The following is a 20,538-nucleotide window of genomic DNA, read 5'->3' on the forward strand; positions in this document are numbered from 1 at the left end:
GAACGTTCTGACCTCACAATGGCAGTCAAGCACCCAAGCTAACTGGCTAACATTGGCTGCTAGCGACTTCCAGACACATAATGAGAGAACATCCCACTCTGACCATTTTACTCTCCCTAGCAGAGCTGGACAGGCTGTTTTCATGTTATCGAGAGCGTTGGTGACTGTAACTGTGCTGCTGGCAACAATTTAATTATGCTTTTTTGCCGACTTTTACTGACACCGGCCATATTCAACGGATGTTGAGCGTTCGTAAATTCATTAGTTATTCTGCGCTCTGGCACACTCAGACGAGTGTGCTCTGAAATCGGAGTAGATGGCCAGACTGAATTTCCGAACTCACCCGAAATGGTTACTTGCATAGTGGAGCCTTTTGTTAAGACATGCAGCAAATGGCTCTGAGAAACAAATAATAAGGTCATACACGTAACGTTAGCTAGGGAGCCAGCCAGCTAACGTTAGCTAGCTAGCTAGATAAACAATGAACCATAATCACGACTCATGACGTTACTACCCTGCATGAATCTGCAGGTAGCTAACCAACCAGGTTCAATGTAATCTAGCAACCATTAGGCTATAGCTAGCTAAGCCAATGGCTCTGATGTGGGGGATTTATTATTCTCATAATTGATGGGATGACTAACTTAGAAAGAATGCATTCTAGACTGGGCTGATGTAGGTTGTGTCACCTGGCAAGCTGTGATTGATGTGAAGAGCTGTTTTAGGGGGTAAGATAAGATAATAATTTGTGTCTCCAAATACTAGACTATACTAGTCCTTTGTGATCTGTGAACCATCCTTGGACGTAGGAATGGTGTCTAGGGGAGCTGGCTCTTCTCACCATGACAGGTTGTTATGATAAGAACTTATGCCTGGCAACAGGGGTGCGCCAACGGATTGGCTGAGTAAGTCTAAACCACGCTCAGTCTCTACTCTGATAGGCCCAGCAGAGAGCGGGAACTGAGAACTGTCAGAGTATTTGAGGAATAATCTGTAACAATGGATTAGTTCTCTGTCTGCCCTGCGAGGTATTTCAGGGAGCCCGTATACGAACCAACATACTTATCATACATACATTTTGCATATAATAAATTTAGCTTGGATTGAAGATCTCTTGATTCTTATTCCAATACCAGATTTGAATTACGCAATTTCTAACACTGATATACGAATAATAAGGTCATACACGTAATGTTAGCTAGCGAGCCAGCCAGCTAACGTTAGCTAGCTAGCTAAACAATTAACCATAATCACAACTCATTACGTTTCTACCCTGCAGGTAGCTAACCAACCAAGTTCAATGTTAGCTAGCTAACAGTAGGCTATAGCTAGCCAAGCAAATGGCTCTTTATGTCAAAATTAGAAACGTGTAATATCTGAAAATGTAGCTAGCTAGACTATTTTACCCGTATACATCATTCATGGATGGACGCGTCTCCTGTCGAATGCCATGGTTGCCCTTAGTTTGAAGATGTAATCCGGAGACGGGTGTTTTCTCCATCTCCTTAGCTATCATACTCTAATTCCACTGATTTCAAAACACGGTCCTCCAGAAAGTGGAGAGCAAAAATTAAAGCTGCGTTAGACAGGATTACCTAGTGTGGGGATCTAGATGTGATGCCTATCTTAGAAGGAATGCATTCATGATTAAACATAATGGGTTTGTACTGTACTGATATAAATTGTTTCACATAACAAGCTGTGAATTATGTGAGGAACGTTAGGGGGTAGGATGAGATAAGAACTTGTGATTCTCACAGACACATACACGAACACTGCCTCTTTGTTAAACTGCGCTCAAGGACATGTACTGCAAAAAGGTGCTGACTCTACAAGTTGTGATGATAACAACTTATGCCTGGCAACAGTGTGCAACAGTGAAGCGCCAAGGGGCTGGGACCAGCCTGTGCGCCAACGGATAGGCAGAGTAAGTCTAAACCACGCTCAATCTCTACTCTGATTGGCCAGCAGGGAGCGGGAACTATCTCTGTCAGAGTATTTGAAGAAGAGCCTGTAACAATGGATCAGTTCTCTGTCTGCCCTGCGTGGTATTTCAGTGAGCCCGTATAAGAACCATCATACTTATCATACATACATTTTGCATATAATAAATGTAGCTTGGATTGAATCTCTTGATTATGTTTTCTCTTATTCCAATACCAGATTTGAATTACGCAATTTCTAACGCTAGACATACTGACTCAAATAGACAGAAGCGTGCTATATGGCAGACCAATCCAAACTCATTTCTCGGCATGTCCAGCCCACTCATTATCTCAGCCAATCATGGCTAGCGGGGAGGTTGCTGTCTTTTTCTTTGGCTAAACCAACTAGGCTCTTAATTTTACAATTTTATTTGTATTTACAGATGGCATACAAGTTTGTTACTAAGGCACAATAAAGTTCACATGATCGAGAAGACATTTCTGCCAAAAAACGCATTTTGATTAAAAAAAAAAGTTTACATTCAAACGGCTCTCTTGTGAAGTAGTGACCCGCAACATACGCCTAGTTTCCTGAAACAGGTCACAGTTACAGTACCAGTCAAAAGTTTGGACACACCTAAACTATGAAATAACACATATGGAATCATGTAGTAACCAAATAAGTGTTAAACAAATCCAAATATATTTTATATTTGAGATTCTTCAAAGTAGCCACCCTTTGCCTTGATGACAGATTTGCACACTCTTGGCATTCTCTCAACCAGCTTCATTCAGTAGTCACCTAGAATGCATTTCAATTAACAGGTGTGCCTTGTTAAAAGTTAATTTGTGGAATTTATTTCCTTCTTAATGCGTTTCAGCCAATCAGTTGTGTTGTGACAAGGTAGGGGTGGTATACAGAAGATAGCCCTATTTGGTAAAAGACCAAGTCCATATTATGGCAAGAACAGCTCAAATAAGCAAAGAGAAATGACAGTCCATCATTACTTTAAGACATGAAGGTCAGTCAATACGGAACATTTCAAGAACTTTGAAAGTTTCTTCAAGTGCAGTCGCAAAACCCATCAAGCGCAATGACTGGCTCTCATGAGGACCGCCACAGGAAAGTAAGACCCAGAGTTACCTCTGCTGCAGAGGATAAGTTCATTAGAGTTACCAGCCTCAGAAATTGCAGCCCAAATAAATGCTTCACAGAGTTCAAGTAACAGACACATCTCAACATCAACTGTTCAAAGGAGTCTGTGTGAATCAGGCCTTCATGGTTGAATTGCTGCAAAGAAATCTCTACTAAAGGACACCAATAAGAAGAAGAGACTTGCTTGGGCAAAGAAACACGAGCAATGGACTTTAGACCGGTGGAAATCTGTCCTTTGGTCTGAGATTTTTGGTTCCAACCGCCGTGTCTTTGTGAGACGCAGAGTAGGTGAACGGATGATCTCTGCATGTGTGGGTCCCACCGTGAAGCATGGAGAATATGGTGTGGGGGTGCTTTGCTGGTGACACTGTCAGTGATTTATTTAGAATTCAAGGCACACTTAACCAGCATGGCTACTACAGCATTCTGCAGCGATACGCCATCCCATCTGGTTTGCGCTTAGTGGGACTATCATTTGTTTTTCAACAGGACAATGACCCAAAACACACCTCCAGGCTGTGTAAGGGCTATTTGACCAAGAAGGAGAGTGATGGAGTGCTGCATCAGATGACCTGGTCTTCACAATCACCCGACCTCAACCCAATTGAGATGGTTTGGGATGAGTTGAACCGCAGAGTGAAGGAAAAGCAACCAACAAGTGCTCAGCATATGTGGTAACTCCTTCAAGACTGTTGGAAAAGCATTCCAGGTGAAGCTGGTTGAGAGAATGCCAAGAGTGTGCAAAGCTGTCATCAAGGCAAAGGGTGGCTACTTTTAAGAATCTCAAATATAAAATATATTTTGATTAGTTTAACACTTTTTTGGTTACTACATGATTCCATATGTGTTATTTAATAGTTTTGATGTTGTCACTATTATTCTACAATGTAGAAAATAGTAAAAATACAGAAAAACTGTTGAACGAGTAGGTGTGTCCAAACTTTTGATTGGTACTGTATGTAATTAACCTTCTCAAAAACCTTTAACTTCCACATACCTCATATACTGTATTCCCAGACATCAGTCATAGCATTACTCCCTCAGTCATAGTGCTTATACTGTGGTGAGGGGGGTCTCCCTTACCTTAGCCAAACATGACAAACACCACAGACGTCACTGCCCATCTAAACTTTTTTCCATTCATCTCAGGTTGTTCTCTCATAGTGCGCATGCTCTTGCAGCGACCAGCAGCAAAGTGTTTCTCCATTTGTTTTTGTTATTTTGAATTTGACCAGTTTTAGATTATCTGTTTTAAATCACTGAATACAATGATGTAGTAGATACATTCAATAGAAAGGGCAGTGTTGAACTCTTCCTCTAATTGCTTTCGGGAACATGGCATAGCAGCCTTGTTTTTATAGTGGATGGTGTTTCACCTGGTACAAAGTTTGCAAGATCTTTCCCATTCACAATAAATGGATCCAGTACAGCAGGAAGTTTTCTTCTTCAATGGAATAATCCCCACAATGCCAATCCTCCCTTGGATCTAATCTACCCAAACGTCGATGCATTTGATCATAATAATGGGCAATGGGATTCTACCAGCAGGTGAGAAGTGGGGAAAGAGTGGAGTTCAGGAAAGGGCAAAGCGTCAGTCTCTGTCACGCATTCTCCTACCCTCTATCATTCTAGCAAATGCCCAGTCTCTTCGTTACAAAACTGATGAACTGCAAGCCCATGTTCGTTTCCAACATGAATTCAGAAATCCCTGTATACTGGATCTCACGGAGACATGGTTTAAGAATATGGATTTGGACTCTGAGCTGGTGACTGACAGGTTTGGGGCGCCTATACGCTTGGACCGAGAGGCCGATGTTACCAGTAAAACACTGGGTGGTGGTCTGACAGTGCTTAATTTGAGCCGGATCCTGCACCTCTCAGATTTGGCTTTGTTTGTTCCGTCACCTATTTGCCCAGATCCGGTACCTCTCACGGCATGATTTATTAATTATTTCACTGTTCAAACTGTAAACATTCTTATAAAAGCGATCAGCATTAAATCAAGTTGCCTCCTCATTATTTCTCCCGCCCCCCAGAAAGACCATCATGTAAATGCGCGGTGATCCTTTTTTGTAATCATCCTATCCTGCCACACTGATTCCAGACCTGCTCTCTTATTTGTACATAGAGGTTATGGGGAGGGCCAGTGGGGTAAGTAACTGATCTTTACACAGGTCTTGGTAGTGGTGGTCAGCTAGTGAAGAGGTCCCTTCGTAATCACATCACGTGTAGCTCAGTTGGTAGGGCATGGTGTTTGCAACGCCAGGGTTGTGGGTTCGATTCCCATGGGGGGCCAGTATGAAAATAAATAATGTATGCACTCCCTAACTGTAAGTCGCTCTGAATAAGAGCCTCTGCTAAATGACTAAAATGTAAATGTAGCCTAGTCGTCTCCCTACAGAATTTGAATCGTGGGAAAGCCAAATAAACCATTGATAAGAAAAGGCAATCAAGTTTCAAAAATCCAGAGTCCAAAAATCCAGAGAAAGATGGTGAATGGAACCCAGAACGAGCCAGAGAACTGTCAGTGCTGGGGGAGAGGAGTGCACTGCCCCACAGCTCCCCGTCTCCCTCTCCCGCTGAGCCTGATGGCGATGTTAATCCCGCCAGTTCAGCATCACCACCGGAACCTCCACTAGCTAGTAGGCCTACTAGCGAGTCAGACTCAGCGGGAGAGGGAGACGGGGAGCTGGGGGAGAGGGGGACAATGCATCCACCGACGAAGTGCTCAGAGCAGGTGCAATTTGCAGTTCAAGAACAAGCAAACGTATAACCCCTGGCTTGTCATACAGAATTCAAAGTTGGGCTGTACAACATGCAAAAAGCTAGGGAGCTGTGGTCTACAAACGACTGGAGGGATTAAACTAGCAAAAGAGTGGGTGGAATGTACAGTCAATTAACATCCTATGCATCAGATGTAAAAAAAAACAAAAAAAACAAAGAGCCCTCAGAAAATGCCTGAATCAAGGCGCATTTGGTGGCAGTAAGCCTTGTAGACAAGGCTAAAGATGACACCCAGGTTAACACTCAAAATGGAGAAAGAACATAGACACTACAGCCAGAGTCTTCAGAACAGCCTTAGAAGGAGGCTAAACATCACAGCCACATGCCCGCTCATGGCTTTGAGCAAGAAGTTGACTCTCAGGAATTAAATGGACTTGACATGGGGAGAGTCATTGTGGGAGGTTTTGAAAACTAAGGTAGGACTTTTTTTTTTCCTTTACCTTCACAGCACAGAACAAGTCTGTAATCTGAATATGTGCTTCATATTATCACATAGGCAGGAGGCATATATACTGTATCCTCATATGTGTGTTCTGCTGTAGCCTATATTGATTTATTGGAAGTTATATTCCAATATTGTGATGTTTGTTGAAAATTATATGAAATTCAGGTCTTGTAAGCCCCACAGCGGGTGTTCTGCAGTGTCATCTAAAAATGTTGCTGTACATTGATGTCTAGAAAATTAGGCCATAAGAAATTCGGACTTGTGTAAGCCCCGCAGCTACACTCAAGTATGTGGGCATACTGCAGTGATGTCTAAAATGCTTTGAATTAATTAGCACCTTGGAAAGTGCTGTCCGTTTCACATAGATAGTAGGCTACCTGGCTGCTACGTCTTGTTTGACACTTTTCTTCTCAATGTATTCCGGTACCTCAGAGCCCCACGGATAACCACCCAACTCCCCCCTCACTATGTGTTCCGGGACATCCCGATGTACAAATTAAGCACTGGTGATGGAGTGTCTTTATGTGAATGAGCACTGGTACAAAACGGTAGCCTACTGGTTAGGGAAAGACTATCCACGAAGGATGTTGAACTGCTATCCGTGTCATTGTGGCCCCACTTTCTGTCCTGGGAATTTCGTTAAATATTTGTCACCGTGGTTTGCATCCACCCTAAGGCAAATGAGAGTAATGCCGCAAAGGTAATACTCCAGGCTACGCAGAAATTACAAACAACATTTCCAGATGCCCCAAACATCATCCTTGGGGAACCTAACTTTGAGAACTTCCATCAGTACGTCACATGCCCTACCAGAAATAACAAGATCCCCCCCCCCCCCCCCCCCTTACCCCCGCTGGGCACAGCTGACCATAACTGCATGGCCCTTATCCCAGTGTATCGCACAGCCCTGCGGAGGGGTGAAGTGCTTACTTAGCGGATTAAGAACTGGACTGACGATTCCTCCCTGACCCTACAGGAGTGTATTGACTGAGTGTACTGATTGGGACATGTTTAAAGACTCTTGCCGATATTGAGGATCTCACTGATGCTGTTAGCTCCTGGGTTTCATATTGTGAAGATGTAGTCATCCCAGATAAGGTGGTGAAGGTGTACGTACCCCCAATAATAAGCTACGGGTTAGCAAGTCTCTCAGGGTTATGTTAAACAGTAAGATACATTTATAATGGTAATCTTACTGAGTTAAATAGGCTGCAGAAAGAGGTGAAATCAGGAGAGCTAAACAGATGTATAAGGACAAAATTCAAAGAGATCTTGGTAACAATTTAGTCTCAGCCTGGGAGGGTATGAGAACTATTGTGGGGTTGCAGGATAAAAGTAAGAAGAAAGTGTCACTAGATGGTTTTAATTCTGATAAGCAACTGGCACAGGAGGTCAAGTTAGTTAGTTTTACACCGGGACCTGACAATATAGGTAGCCGCCTGCTCACCTCCTGTGCAGAGCAACTAGGCCCTATCTTTAATTACATCTTTAAGTTGTCACTCAGCCAGCAGAGGGTGCCAAATCTATGGAAACAGTCTACTGTGATCCCAGTTGCCAAGAACAACCACCCAAAGGTTTTTAATGACTACAGACCAGTCACCTTGACCTCCTTGGTCATGAAGTCCTTTGAGAAGCTGATTAAGAAAGAGCTTCTGGACAAGACACAGCATCTTCTTGATCTGTTTCAGTTTGCATATTTGCATAGATGCTACTGTCACCCTAATTTACCTTCTATGCAAACATCTAGGGTAGCAAAACTGATGCCAAGTTATTCTTTGTTGATTTCTCATCTGATTTTAACACCATTCAACCCCACCTGTTAGTGAACCAACTCACTAATAATTTTGGTGTAGACTCTCATGTAGTGGGCTGGATCCTTGACTTTCTAACCAGCAGAACCCAGAGGGTGAGGGTGAATGGGTGACTGTCAGGGGAGCTGTCATCGTCAACAGGCTCAACCCAGGGTTGTGTCCTCTCACCACTCCTCTATATCCTGTACACTTATGATTGACGTAGCCAGTACGAGAACCGACACATCCTGAAGTTTGGGGACGACTCTGTAATAGTCAGTCTCCTTCAGTCCAATGAATTTTCCCATGGCCCCTGTTGTTGATGATTTTGTACATTGCTGTGACAGTGCATTCTTACAGTTGAATGTGACAAAAAACAAAGATAGGTGTATGAATTTCAGGCATCAATCCCCTACCCTCAGAACACTATCATCAAAGGCCAGGTGGTAGACAGTGTAGACAACTACAAGTATCTTGGCACATTGATTGACAATAAAGTGAACTTTGAGTGTAACACTGACATGTTGTGTAAGAAGGGCCAGCAACACCTTTTCTGTCTCAGGAAACTGGCAAAGTTCCAGGTAGACAGGGCCTTGATGACTCTGTTTTATGTCATTCATAGAGTCTTGTCTTAAAATTTGATTTGCTGCTACGGCAACCTTGGTGTAAAAGCAAAACATGCCCTAGCTAGAATAGTGAAAGTGGGCAGTAAGATCGCAGAAGTCCAGCAGAGTAGTCTGTCTCACCTGTACAACAGAACAGATAAGTGGTGAAGAAGGCAGAATCCATCCTGTCTGACTGTGCCCATCCTCTACACCAGTGGTGGAAAAAGTACCTAATTGTCATACTTGAGTAAAAGTATAGATACCTTAATAGAAAGTTACTCAAGTAAAAGTGAAAGTCACCCATTAAAATAGATTCCCCACTGTTAAGACTAACAGGGTACAAGCACTCCCTTATGGCCATTGCCCTTTTGAATACAGGGAAGATAAGGAGGTAGGGGTGATGTTAAGGATGACAATGGTAATATGTTGTTGATGATGATGAAGGTGATGTTGCCGTTAATGTTTTTTGGTTTTTGTCAGCACATTGATGATATGTTGTTGACGAGATGACCTAAGATTGCACAGAGCACTTTACTTATTAGGCAACTTTGGCTTGCTTTACTTTTGTGCTGCTGCTAATGTGGATCACTAGTAGGACTACTCTATATATTAGTATTGATGGCTGTGAGCCCTATGACTTGATGGACTAGCTAGACCATTGTATTCACTATAACTGTGTGTCATTGTGATCCATGTGGATTTTATACTGTATGTTCAATGTTGTTTTTTATCCTCCTTTGCTGCAAAACCAAATGCCCTCTGGGACAATAAAGTTGAAAGTTGAAAGTTGAACTTGAACATACTGACCTAATTGTATTGTGTGCATTCTTGTAAATGAGCAGGGATTTACCATAGTTGACTGTAATTTGGTTTTATTTGTAGTTTTCAGCACAGTACATTACATTTACATGAACAACTCTCCCAAAGGAGAATACTCCTGCAGACTTCCTGGTTCTCCCATAAAATTTGCCAAATGTATCTGAAGGGAGTTTTTCTCTGTCTGTTCCTTGTGAGCTGAGTGACTTTTAGCTGACTGTAGCAGCTTTTATCATCCTCCCATTTTCCCTGTATATATATGACTTTTTGCCTCATTTTGGATATAGAAAATAACATAATAAATAGAAAGCTAGTTAGTGCTTAGGTTCACCTAAATAATGATGATTATCAAGTCTGTTTCCATCACAAAGGGAATCTGTGTTAATGACCTTTTATTCCAGTAACGTTTTAGGATTTGTTGCCCAGACTTAGCCACTTGTCTCTTTAAATAAAGTTCTGGGTTAAAACAGGGAACTTGATTCATGACCTAGAGTGTATCCCTCCTCAACTTCCAGTTTTGCATGAGCTCGTGATCTAAGGAAAGCCTAGAATATTTCTGATGGCATTTGTCTATACTGCTTTTTCGGATTGTTTTCGACAGATGCTCACTGTTACCAAACTATCAGTTACATTCATTCATGTGTCAACTGCAAACACATTTACTTAACAACCTTTATCCACCCAAGTAACACTCACGCAACATACTTTGGTTGTAATTGGCACCTGATAAAGTAAACTGACAGTCTATTGATAATTAGTTTGATATAGAATGTTTGAATAATAATATAAACTCTTGTATTGCGTGCCAGTACAGATGTGCCTTATATGGTGTGATGCAATTAACCATTACATCTATGTGAACACATCACCCCAGAACACACAGATAATCTGACCCATACACACCCACACCTTGTGACTGGCCAGACAGAAGCCCGCCAGTTTCACAAAATCTTTCCTATCAGATGCTGTGCTGTCTTCAAGACATGCGTCATTGTGAGATGAGATCACAGACTCAGTGTCTCAATTGCTTCCTGGTTTAGAACAATCTCTCATGTTCGGACTACTGTGTTGAAGTTTTGCAGTCTAAAGTTAATATCACCGACTTTATTTGAGCACAGCCTGCGAAAAACATTAAGTGAAATTAGCTTACAAAACTATAAAAGTGACTCAGATTTGACAAAAGACATTCATTTTAAAATCTCACAGTATTTACAATAATACTGCAGGGCAATATTAACACAAGTTAATACATTCTCCACACAAATAATATAACTACATATGTTAGTCAAAGTTTATATTACTCCCAACGGAAGCTTCCCACTTGGCACAAACTGGTTGAATCAACGTTGTTTCAACGTAATTTGTCAACGTATTGTGACGTGGGTTCAACATGGAAAATACATTCGATTTGAAAAATGTAATCAACATTAACTGTTGTTTTGAGGGTGACATTTCAACCACAGGATTATGTCATCATGGTAACCAATTTTCAACATAGACAAACCTTGTGTAAAATATGTTGAATTTGTACCTTTGTCATACACTGAGTGTACAAAACATTAGGAACACCTTGCTAATATTGAGTTGCACCCCCTTTTGCCCTCAGAACAGCCTCAATTCGTCGGGGCATGTACTCTACACGGTGTCGAAAGTGTTCCACAGGGATGCTGGCCCATGTTGACTCCAATGCTTCCCACAGTTGTGTCAAGTTTGGCTGGGTGTCCTTTGGGTGGTGGACCATTCTTGATACGCAAGGGAAACTGTTGAGTGTGAAAAACCCAGCAGCGTTGCTGTTCTTGACACACTCCAACCGGTGTGCCTGGCACTTGCTACCATACCCCATTCAAAGACACTTAAATATTTTGTCTTGCCCATTCACCCTCTGAATGGCACACATACACAATCCATGTCTCAATTGTCTCAAGGCTTAAAAATCCTTCTTTAACCTGTCTCCTCCCCTTCAACTACACTGATTGAAGTGGATTTAGCAAGTGACGTCAATAAGGGATCATAGCTTTAATCTGGATTCACCTGGTCAGTCTATGTCATGGAAAGAGAAGGTGTTCCTAATGTTTTGTACACTCAGTGTATATCACCAATGACACTATTTAGGCCTATATACACTGAGCGTACAAAACATTAAGAATGTTGTAGAGTCCATGCCCCGACGAATTGAAAGTGTTCTTAATGTTTTGTACACTCAGTGTATAGAATTTGTGAAGTCATCAACAGCTATTGTTTAAATTCAACCAAGGGTTCAACTAAAAATAGACAATACATATACACCTAGGGTTTCAAGCTTTGGTTGATTTCAAATTGAATCTTCAAGTCAATAATTCATATGTTGGATTCACGTCTCCATCTCAACCAAAAATTTAAGTTAAAGAATAGGACTTAATCAGGTCAAATTTATTATAATAATATGCCATTTAGCAGACGCTTTTATCCAAAGCGACTTACAGTCATGCGTGCATACATCTTTTTTTGTGTATGGGTGGTCCCGGGGATCAAACCCACTACCTTAGCGTTACAAGCGCCGTGCTTTACCAGCTGAGCTACAGAGGACCACTCTGTAGCTCAGCTGATTTAAAATGCATTTAAGTTTGATTTTATTTGATTTAATCCAATTCTTTCACTTAGATTGTTGGTTGAGATGGTGTGTGAATCCAACATATCAATTATTAATTTGTAGACAAACTGGATATTAAATTGTGTTTAGTTGTCAACACAACCAAATATCAACATTGTAAGAAGATGTATATTCTGCTTGGATAGATCCATCTGTGCAGTTTGATTTTATGTAGTCCTATTCTTTAACTTAGATTTTTGGTTTAGATGGAGACGTGAATCCAACATATAAATTATTAATTTGTAGACAAACTAGAGTTAAAGCCATACTAAGTCGGTGGCACAGATGGAACTATCCAAGCAGAAGATACATCTCCTTCAAATGCTGATATTTGGTTGTGTGACTTTTGCAATACAGTATATAGCCCAAATGTAAGGCTGTCTTACAAACTAATGTAACAGTATTTATTCAACCTTAAAATGAGTAACACACCCATGGCCACGTTGAGGTTACTCTAACTATAAATGTCTTCTACAATCATAGAAAGCATTCATGTTCAAGATAGCATGCAAAGATCCCAGGTCTGTGGAGATCTTCACAATTGCTATTATAATCTGCACAGAATCTCAAACAGCATCAATCACTTGCACTATGTACTTTTAATGTAATCTCAACTGCAATACAGGTCATTTGGTTGTGCTATTAGATGAAGCACAGTGATAACACATTAAGTTGTTGCATAAATACAAAATATCTGACATTTTATTCCCATTTGAGCTTTGTTGTGCTTTTAAATAGTTGAAAGTGCAGCGATAACACATTTAGATGACAAAAAAAGTATAATCTGTTTTTCATTGGAATTTGGTTGCGCTTTTAGATGGTTGAAGGCATATCGATAACACATTGGGAATTCAACCAACTTCTGGCTGTCTTTTTGAGTGGATGATTAAAGATTGAACGTCACAACCAAATATTACACAAATGACGATGTTGAAATGACGTAGTATGCCAAGTGAATTATTGCTGCCACTGAAAAATATTGGCCGGCCAGTTTTTTTTCAGTGGCAGCAATAAGCTTCCATAAGTTCTAAACAAGTGTACAATAAATAATAAATAAAATAAATAGGAAGTCGGCCTCAGAACAGTGCATTTGTGTCTGCAAATGATGTCCTCCTAGTGCACACTTGGCTCTTTAGGGTCCTTAATTCACGTGTGACCCGTGACAGGAACTCCTTGAATCTCTTTAGAACCACACAGCCATAGACCTTCTGCTGGAACACGTTCTGGGAGGGGGGTACTGAAGTCGGTCCGTCTACAGGTTCAGGTGGGATGGGCAGGTTTGGAAAGAAGGTTTGGTAAATGCAGTTTATTTGATTGGCCAGACCATTGGTGCGGTTCTGGGCAGTAGAGAGTTTGCTCAGCAGTGCGCTGGAGGGTGGCTGTAAGTCTGTCTGTTGCTCAGTGACCCTCTTCAGGTGTGGTAGGAAAGCCTTACAGTGGGAGTAGATGCTCAACATCCGCTCTGAGGGATCAAGGCCAGAGATGTTTGGGTCAGGAACGTTGTTGATTGACATCTGGCAGAACAGCTCTGACATGTCTCCTTGACTGACCTTCTGGATATCAATGAAAAAAATATCAAATTAGTAGAAGTTCTTGGTAGCACTTTTACAAAAGCCAACAGGTAGCTTATAATCCATTATGATTTGGCCATAATGTAGCTTAAAAGTAGTTTTACATTTCCCATTAGACTGGGCATGATTCCTTCATATGCATGCTACATGAGGCTATAATACTGGACAATATTATGCCTTGAATTTTCTACTTACGTATGTTTTTAAGAGGTCCACAGATTCCTTGTGTATGAGTTTGGTTAGCTTCAAACTTCTTTGTAGGGAACTCCCACACGGTTGCTTCCTACATACTACTCCAGCACTAACTGAATCAATGGCAGCAACCAGTAACAGAGAGAGCAATGCTGAGGATCAAGGTGAGACAATTAAAATCATGACACTAACACCTATATCACAGACCTTAGCATTGTTACATGACAATCTAAATTAGAAGTATGAAGAAGTTCTGAAATATATATGTTGCGATAAGTAGCTGTGGTAACAGGACACAATAAAAGTTGAGTGGAAATATACTAAGTTTGTAGCTGTGCACTGAGTACAATCATTCATACACAAAAACAAAAATCAATATCCAATCATGTGCACAGCATCATTCATTCAATGTCTGCACATTGATACTGGTGACATTACAGCAAGTAAATTACAGTATCCAGATGGTTGAATATATAGTTATTCACAGTATATGAAATATCGCAATAATGGTTTTAAAATTGTATTTTACTTACTTCTTGCTGCTTGTGATATGGACAGCTGAGGACACATATTCTTTACATGACCACTCATTTCCCATACAGTGACACAGGCCAAGTGTCAGACACAGACTAGTCATGATCACTCCCCTGAAAAACTTTTAAAAGACTGAAACCATGCATTTGTCATTGGAGGAAATGACGTGCTCAGCTCTTTCTTTGTGAAGCAACTACATTTCCCAGAAATGTTTTTCAGACCTGAATTACTTTCTTTGATATACCAAATCTAAATGAATGTGTATGTTCACCACTGTCTGCGGTCTGAACTCACTCCCACAAGGTTCACAGATACCAGATTTATCTACAGTAAATATTACAGCATTGCAGGTATATTCATTTGTATATTTGGATTGAGCACATACATTATTACAAATACATGTAATAACCTATGCATATGTGAGGTCATTTGTTTTATACCAGTCACAAGAGGTCAAAACTGTGGTCCTCTGTAGCTCAGCTGGTAGAGCACGGCGCTTGTAACGCCAAGGTAGTGGGTTCGATCCCTGGGACCACCCATACAAAAAAATTAATATAAATAAAATAAAATGTATGCATATTGTAAGTCGCTTTGGATAAAAGCGTCTGCTAAATGGCATATTATTATAAAACCATGGTGCTTGCCTACGGAGCTGTGAGGGGAACGGCAACTCCTTACCTTCAGGCTCACATGTACATATTACTTCAACTAGCCGGTGCCCCCGCACATTGACTCTGCACCGGTACCCCCCTGTATATATAGCCTCCCTACTGTTATTTTATTTTACTTCTGCTCTTTTTTTCTCAACACTTTTTTTGTTGTTGTTTTATTTTTACTTTTTTTGTTAAAAATAAATGCACTGTTGGTTAAGGGCTGTAAGTAAGCATTTGACTGTAATGTCTGCACCTGTTGTATTCGGCGCATGTGACCAATAAAATTTGATTTGATTTGATTTGATTTGATTTGATCAGACCCTACACCCAAACGAGGGCACTACGTTCATCCACCTCTGGCCTGCTAGCCCCCCTACCTCTACGGAAGCACAGTTCCCGCTCATCCCAGTCAAAACTATTCGCTGCTCTGGCACCCCAATGGTGGTACAAGCTCCCTCACGACGCCAGGACAGCGGAGTCACTGACCACCTTCCGGAGACACTTGAAACCCTACCTCTTTAAGGAATACCTGGAATAGTGTAAAAGTAATCCTTGTACCCCCCCTCCCCCACCCCCCCATAAAAAAAAGGGGAAAAAGTGGTTGTCCCACTGGCTATCATAAGTTGAATGCACCAACTTGTAAGTCGCTCTGGATAAGAGCGTCTGCTAAATGACGTAAATGTAAATGTCAACCTACTCTGACACAATTCATTGTAGTAGTGCTGTCGCCTCCTAGAGTAAGTGATTGTGAAGTTTTAAAATAAGTTAATGCAGTGTTGCAATCTGTTCCGTTGGGGTATCATATGATGATATCGTTTTGATTACCTTATAGTTCATTTAATTTACTTTTTTTACCTTTATTGTATCAGAGAGTCATACTGAGACCAATGTCTCTTTTACAGATGAGCCCTGAATTTCAGAAATTACAGAAAATACAGAAATTATAAATACAAAATGCAAGCAGAAAGAAAAACCCGGTCATAAAAAAACAAACACATTCATCAGTAATAAGGTCCTCAATCAGCTTTCTGAATTGCCCTAGAGGAACCAGAACATCAAATTTAAGAACTTTTTGAAGATTGTTCCACAAATAAGGTGCAAGAAAATGAAAAGCTGATTTATCTAACTCAGTAGAGACCAAAGGAATTTCCAGAGTTAGCCATCCCTGAGACCGGGTGTGGTAACTCGTATGTCAAAAGTTTAGTAAAGATGTTAGATACAGTGGGACTTTTTGTAATAGGGCTTTATAAATGAAAACATAGCAATATATCAACATACGTGACATCAAAGAGGGTCAACCAACTTTCTGGTAGAGAATGCAGTGATGAGCACTAAAATTGTTGTCCATAATAAAGTGCAGTGTGCTATGATAAACTGCATCTAACGGCTTTAATGAAGTGGCAGCTGTGTTCATATAGATGATGTCGCCATAGTCTAGGACTGAAAGGAACGACAACTGAATAATTTGCTTTCTACTATTTAGCGAGAGGCAGGACCTATTTCTGTAGAAGAAGCCCATTTGTCTTCTCAGCTTCTTAACTAACTTATCAATATGATTTTTAAAAGGCAGTTTTCATCTATCCAGATGCCCAGATATTTATAAGCAGGGACACCATCAATATGGACACCATCAATATGGACACCATCAATATGGACACCATCCAAAGTACATATGGTTAAATCATCAGAGTTCTTTTTATGCGCTCTAGAGAACAACATAATTACACACAGTAGGTGCATGGAATATATACTGAACAACAACATAAACGCAACATGCAACAATGTCAGCGATTTGACTGAGTTACAGTTCATTTAAGGAAATCAGTCAATTGAAATTAATTAATTAGGCCCTAATCTATGGATTTCACGTGACTAGGCAGGGGCGCAGCCATGGGTGGGCCTGGGAGGGCATAGGCCCACTCACTTGAGAGCCAGGCCCACCCACTGGGGAGCCAGCCAATCAGAAGGGGGGTTTATTACAGACAGAAATACTCCTCAGTTTCATAATCTGTCCGGGTGGCTGGTCTCAGACGATTCCGCAGATGAAGAAGCCGGATGTGGAGGTCCTGGGCTGGCGTGGTTACACGTGGTCTGCGATTGTGAGGCCGGTTGGACGTACTGCCAAATTCTCTAAAATGACGTTGGAGGTGGTTTATGGTTGAGAAATTAACATTCAATTCTCTGGCAAAAGCTCTGGTGGACATTCCTGCAGTCAGCATGCCAATTGCACGCTGCCTCAAAACTTGGAACATCTGTGGCATTGTATTGTGTGACAAAACTGCACATTTTAGAGTGGCCTTTTATTGTCCCCAGCACAAGGTGCGTCTGTGTAAGGATCATCCTGTTTAATCCGTTTCTTTATATACTACACCTGTCAGGTGGATGGATTATCTTGGCAAAAGAGAAATGCTCACTAACAGGGATGTAAACACATTTCTGGGATCTTTTATTTCAGCCCATGAAACATGGGACCAACACTTTACATGTTGTGTTTATATTTTTGTTCAGTATAGAAAATACTGTATAACTGTGCTCTTGTCAATAGAGGAAACAAAACAGAGTGAGCTCACAGTGGTTACATACGTCAGTTAAGATCCTGTACCCATTTTCAGGTTCATGAGAAACCGTTGCATGTGGGCTGATGAGAACTTGTCAATGCACAGGAAGAGAGTTTCTCAAGAGGAGACTTTCACCAGTGTGTAAAAGACAGTGTAAAGAAAGGGTCAGAGTCACCAAAGTAGGCCAGGAGACAACAGTACCACACCCTGTAGTTCTCTGTCCCCAGCATCAAACCAAGCCACACCTAAAAGGCTCTTGATTTTGTCAGGAAACTCCTGTTTGTTTAATCTGTGTTTCAGAGAGGCCCACTTTTCATCAGATGAGGATGGTCCAACTATGGTGTTGTTTATAACTAATAAACATGCTGCTCCATTTTCAACCACAATCCCCATCTATTTGATTGAACCAACCATGACCAAAACAATGATGAATGATCAGTGATGACATTTGTGAAATTAATTACCAAGGTGGGGCCAAATTAAATCAAATGTTATTGGTCACATGCTTCGTAAACAACAGGTGTAGACTAACAGTGAAATTCCCAACAATGCAGAATAAAATTAAATAAATAATAATAATAATATAAAAATAATAACACAAGGAATAAATACACATTGAGTAACGATAACTTGGCTATATCACGGGGTACCAGTACCAAGTCGATGTGCAGAGGTACGAGATAATTGAGGTATATTCTGTATGTACTGTGCATATACAGTAGGTAGGGATAAAGTGACTAGGCAACAGGATAGATAAACAGTAGCAGCAGCGAATGTGATGCGTGTGTAAGTGTGTGTGGGTTGGAGTGTAAGTGTAAGTATGTGTGAGTGTGTGGGTAGAGTCCAGTGTATGTGTGCATAGAGTCAAAAAGAGTCAGTGCAAAAAGGTTCAATGCAGATAGTCCAGGTAGCTTTTTGGTTAACTATTTAGCAGTCTTTTGGCTTGGGGGTAGAAGCTGTACAGGGTCCTGTCGGTTCCAGACTTGATGCTTCGGTACCGCTTGCCATGCAGTAGCAGAGAGAATGTTGTGGAAAATAACCACTATACTTTATTAAAAATCAAAGGTCTTACAGAGTTTTTGTTGCATCAAGAATGACTTAATTTTTTATTCAACAAAGCCAGGTCAATCTGCAGATTGGAACCCCCTCTTACTCTCTCCCTCCATCTTATATAGTCCCCTCTTCAGTTTCCCGCTCTTTTATTGCTCCGCCCACTTCCTTTGTCTCTGAGGGCGGCTAAACTCGACTTTTATTATGCACATAGTACTCCAACCAATCACTCACTCCCCTGTCTTGCACACACACTCATGTTTAGTTTAAACATGACAAGGCCCTAAATCCTTGAAACATACACAAACCCCACACACACACAGTGAAATGACCCAATTCAATCCCTGGCCCAGTAACAAAGAAATCTAACTCTATGCTCTTGATTAATAATAATAATAATAATATGCCATTTAGCAGACGCTTTTATCCAAAGCAACTTACAGTCATGTGTGCATACATTTTTATGTATGGGTGGTCCCGGGGATCGAACCTACTACCCTGGCGTTGCAAGCGCCATGCTCTACCAATTGAGCTAATCAAATCAAATCAAATCAAATCAAATCAAATTGTATTGGCCACATGCACCGAATAAAACAGGTGCAGACATTACAGTGAAATGCTTACTTACAGCCCTTAACCAACAGTGCATTTATTTTTTATAAGAAAATAGAATAAAACAAAAAAGTGTTGGGAAGAGAAAAAAAGAGCAGAAGTAAAATAAAATAACAGTAGGGAGGCTATATATACATTTACATTTACGTCATTTAGCAGACGCTCTTATCCAGTGCGACTTACAAATAGGTGCATTCACCCTATAGCCAGTGGGATAACCACTTTACAATATCTTTTTTTTTCTTTTTTCTTTCTTTTTTTAGGGGGGGGGGGGGGGGGTAGAAGGATTACTTTATCCTATCCCAGGTATTCCTTAAAGAGGTGGGGTTTCAAATGTCTCCGGAAGGTGGTGAGTGACTCCGCTGTCCTGGCGTCGTGAGGGAGCTTGTTCCACCATTGGGGTGCCAGAGCAGCGAACAGTTTTGACTGGGCTGAGCGGGAACTATGCTTCCGCAGAGGAAGGGGAGCCAGCAGGCCAGAGGTGGATGAACGCAATGCCCTCGTTTGGATGTAGGGACTGATCAGAGCCTGAAGGTACAGAGGTGCCGATCCCCTCACAGCTCCATAGGCAAGCACCATGGTCTTGTAACAGATGCGAGCTTCAACTGGAAGCCAGTGGAGTGTGCGGAGGAGCGGGGTGACGTGAGAGAACTTGGGAAGGTTGAACACCAGACGGGCTGCGGCATTCTGGATGAGTTGTAGGGGTTTAATGGCACAGGCAGGGAGCCCAGCCAACAGCGAGTTGCAGTAATCCAGACGGGAGATGACAAGTGCCTGGATTAGGACCTGTGCCGCTTCCTGTGTAAGGCAGGGTCATACTCTCCGAATGTTGTAGAGCATGAACCTGCAGGATCGGGTCACCGCCTTGATGTTAGCGGAGAACGACAGGGTGTTGTCCAGGGTCACGCCAAGGCTCTTCGCACTCTGGGAGGAGGACACAATGGAGTTGTCAACCGTGATGGCGAGATCATGGAACGGGCAGTCCTTCCCCGGGAGGAAGAGCAGCTCCGTCTTGCCAAGGTTCAGCTTGAGGTGGTGATCCGTCATCCATACTGATATGTCTGCCAGACATGCAGAGATGCGATTCGCCACCTGGTTATCAGAAGGGGGAAAGGAGAAGATTAGTTGTGTATCGTCAGCGTAGCAATGATAGGAGAGGCCATGTGAGGATATGACAGAGCCAAGTGACTTGGTGTATAGGGAGAATAGGAGAGGGCC

General features: G+C 41.5%; 1 protein-coding gene across 1 annotated transcript; it reads right to left on the reverse strand.

Moving 5' to 3' along the window:
• Positions 1-12,778: 12,778 nt before the first annotated feature.
• On the reverse strand, positions 12,779-14,529 carry m17 (IL-6 subfamily cytokine M17). The gene is made up of 3 exons (XM_084159793.1): positions 14,447-14,529; positions 13,917-14,065; positions 12,779-13,703 (listed from the first exon to the last, which is right to left on the reverse strand). Exons 1-3 carry the CDS (start codon positions 14,502-14,504, stop codon positions 13,227-13,229), a joined length of 684 nt encoding a protein of 227 aa, XP_084015919.1. The 5' UTR covers positions 14,505-14,529; the 3' UTR covers positions 12,779-13,226.
• Between the last annotated feature and the right edge of the window lie 6,009 nt (positions 14,530-20,538).

The sequence above is a fragment of the Coregonus lavaretus genome, assembly GCF_964263955.1.
Source record: "Coregonus lavaretus genome assembly, chromosome: 4".
Classification (NCBI taxonomy): domain Eukaryota; kingdom Metazoa; phylum Chordata; class Actinopteri; order Salmoniformes; family Salmonidae; genus Coregonus; species Coregonus lavaretus.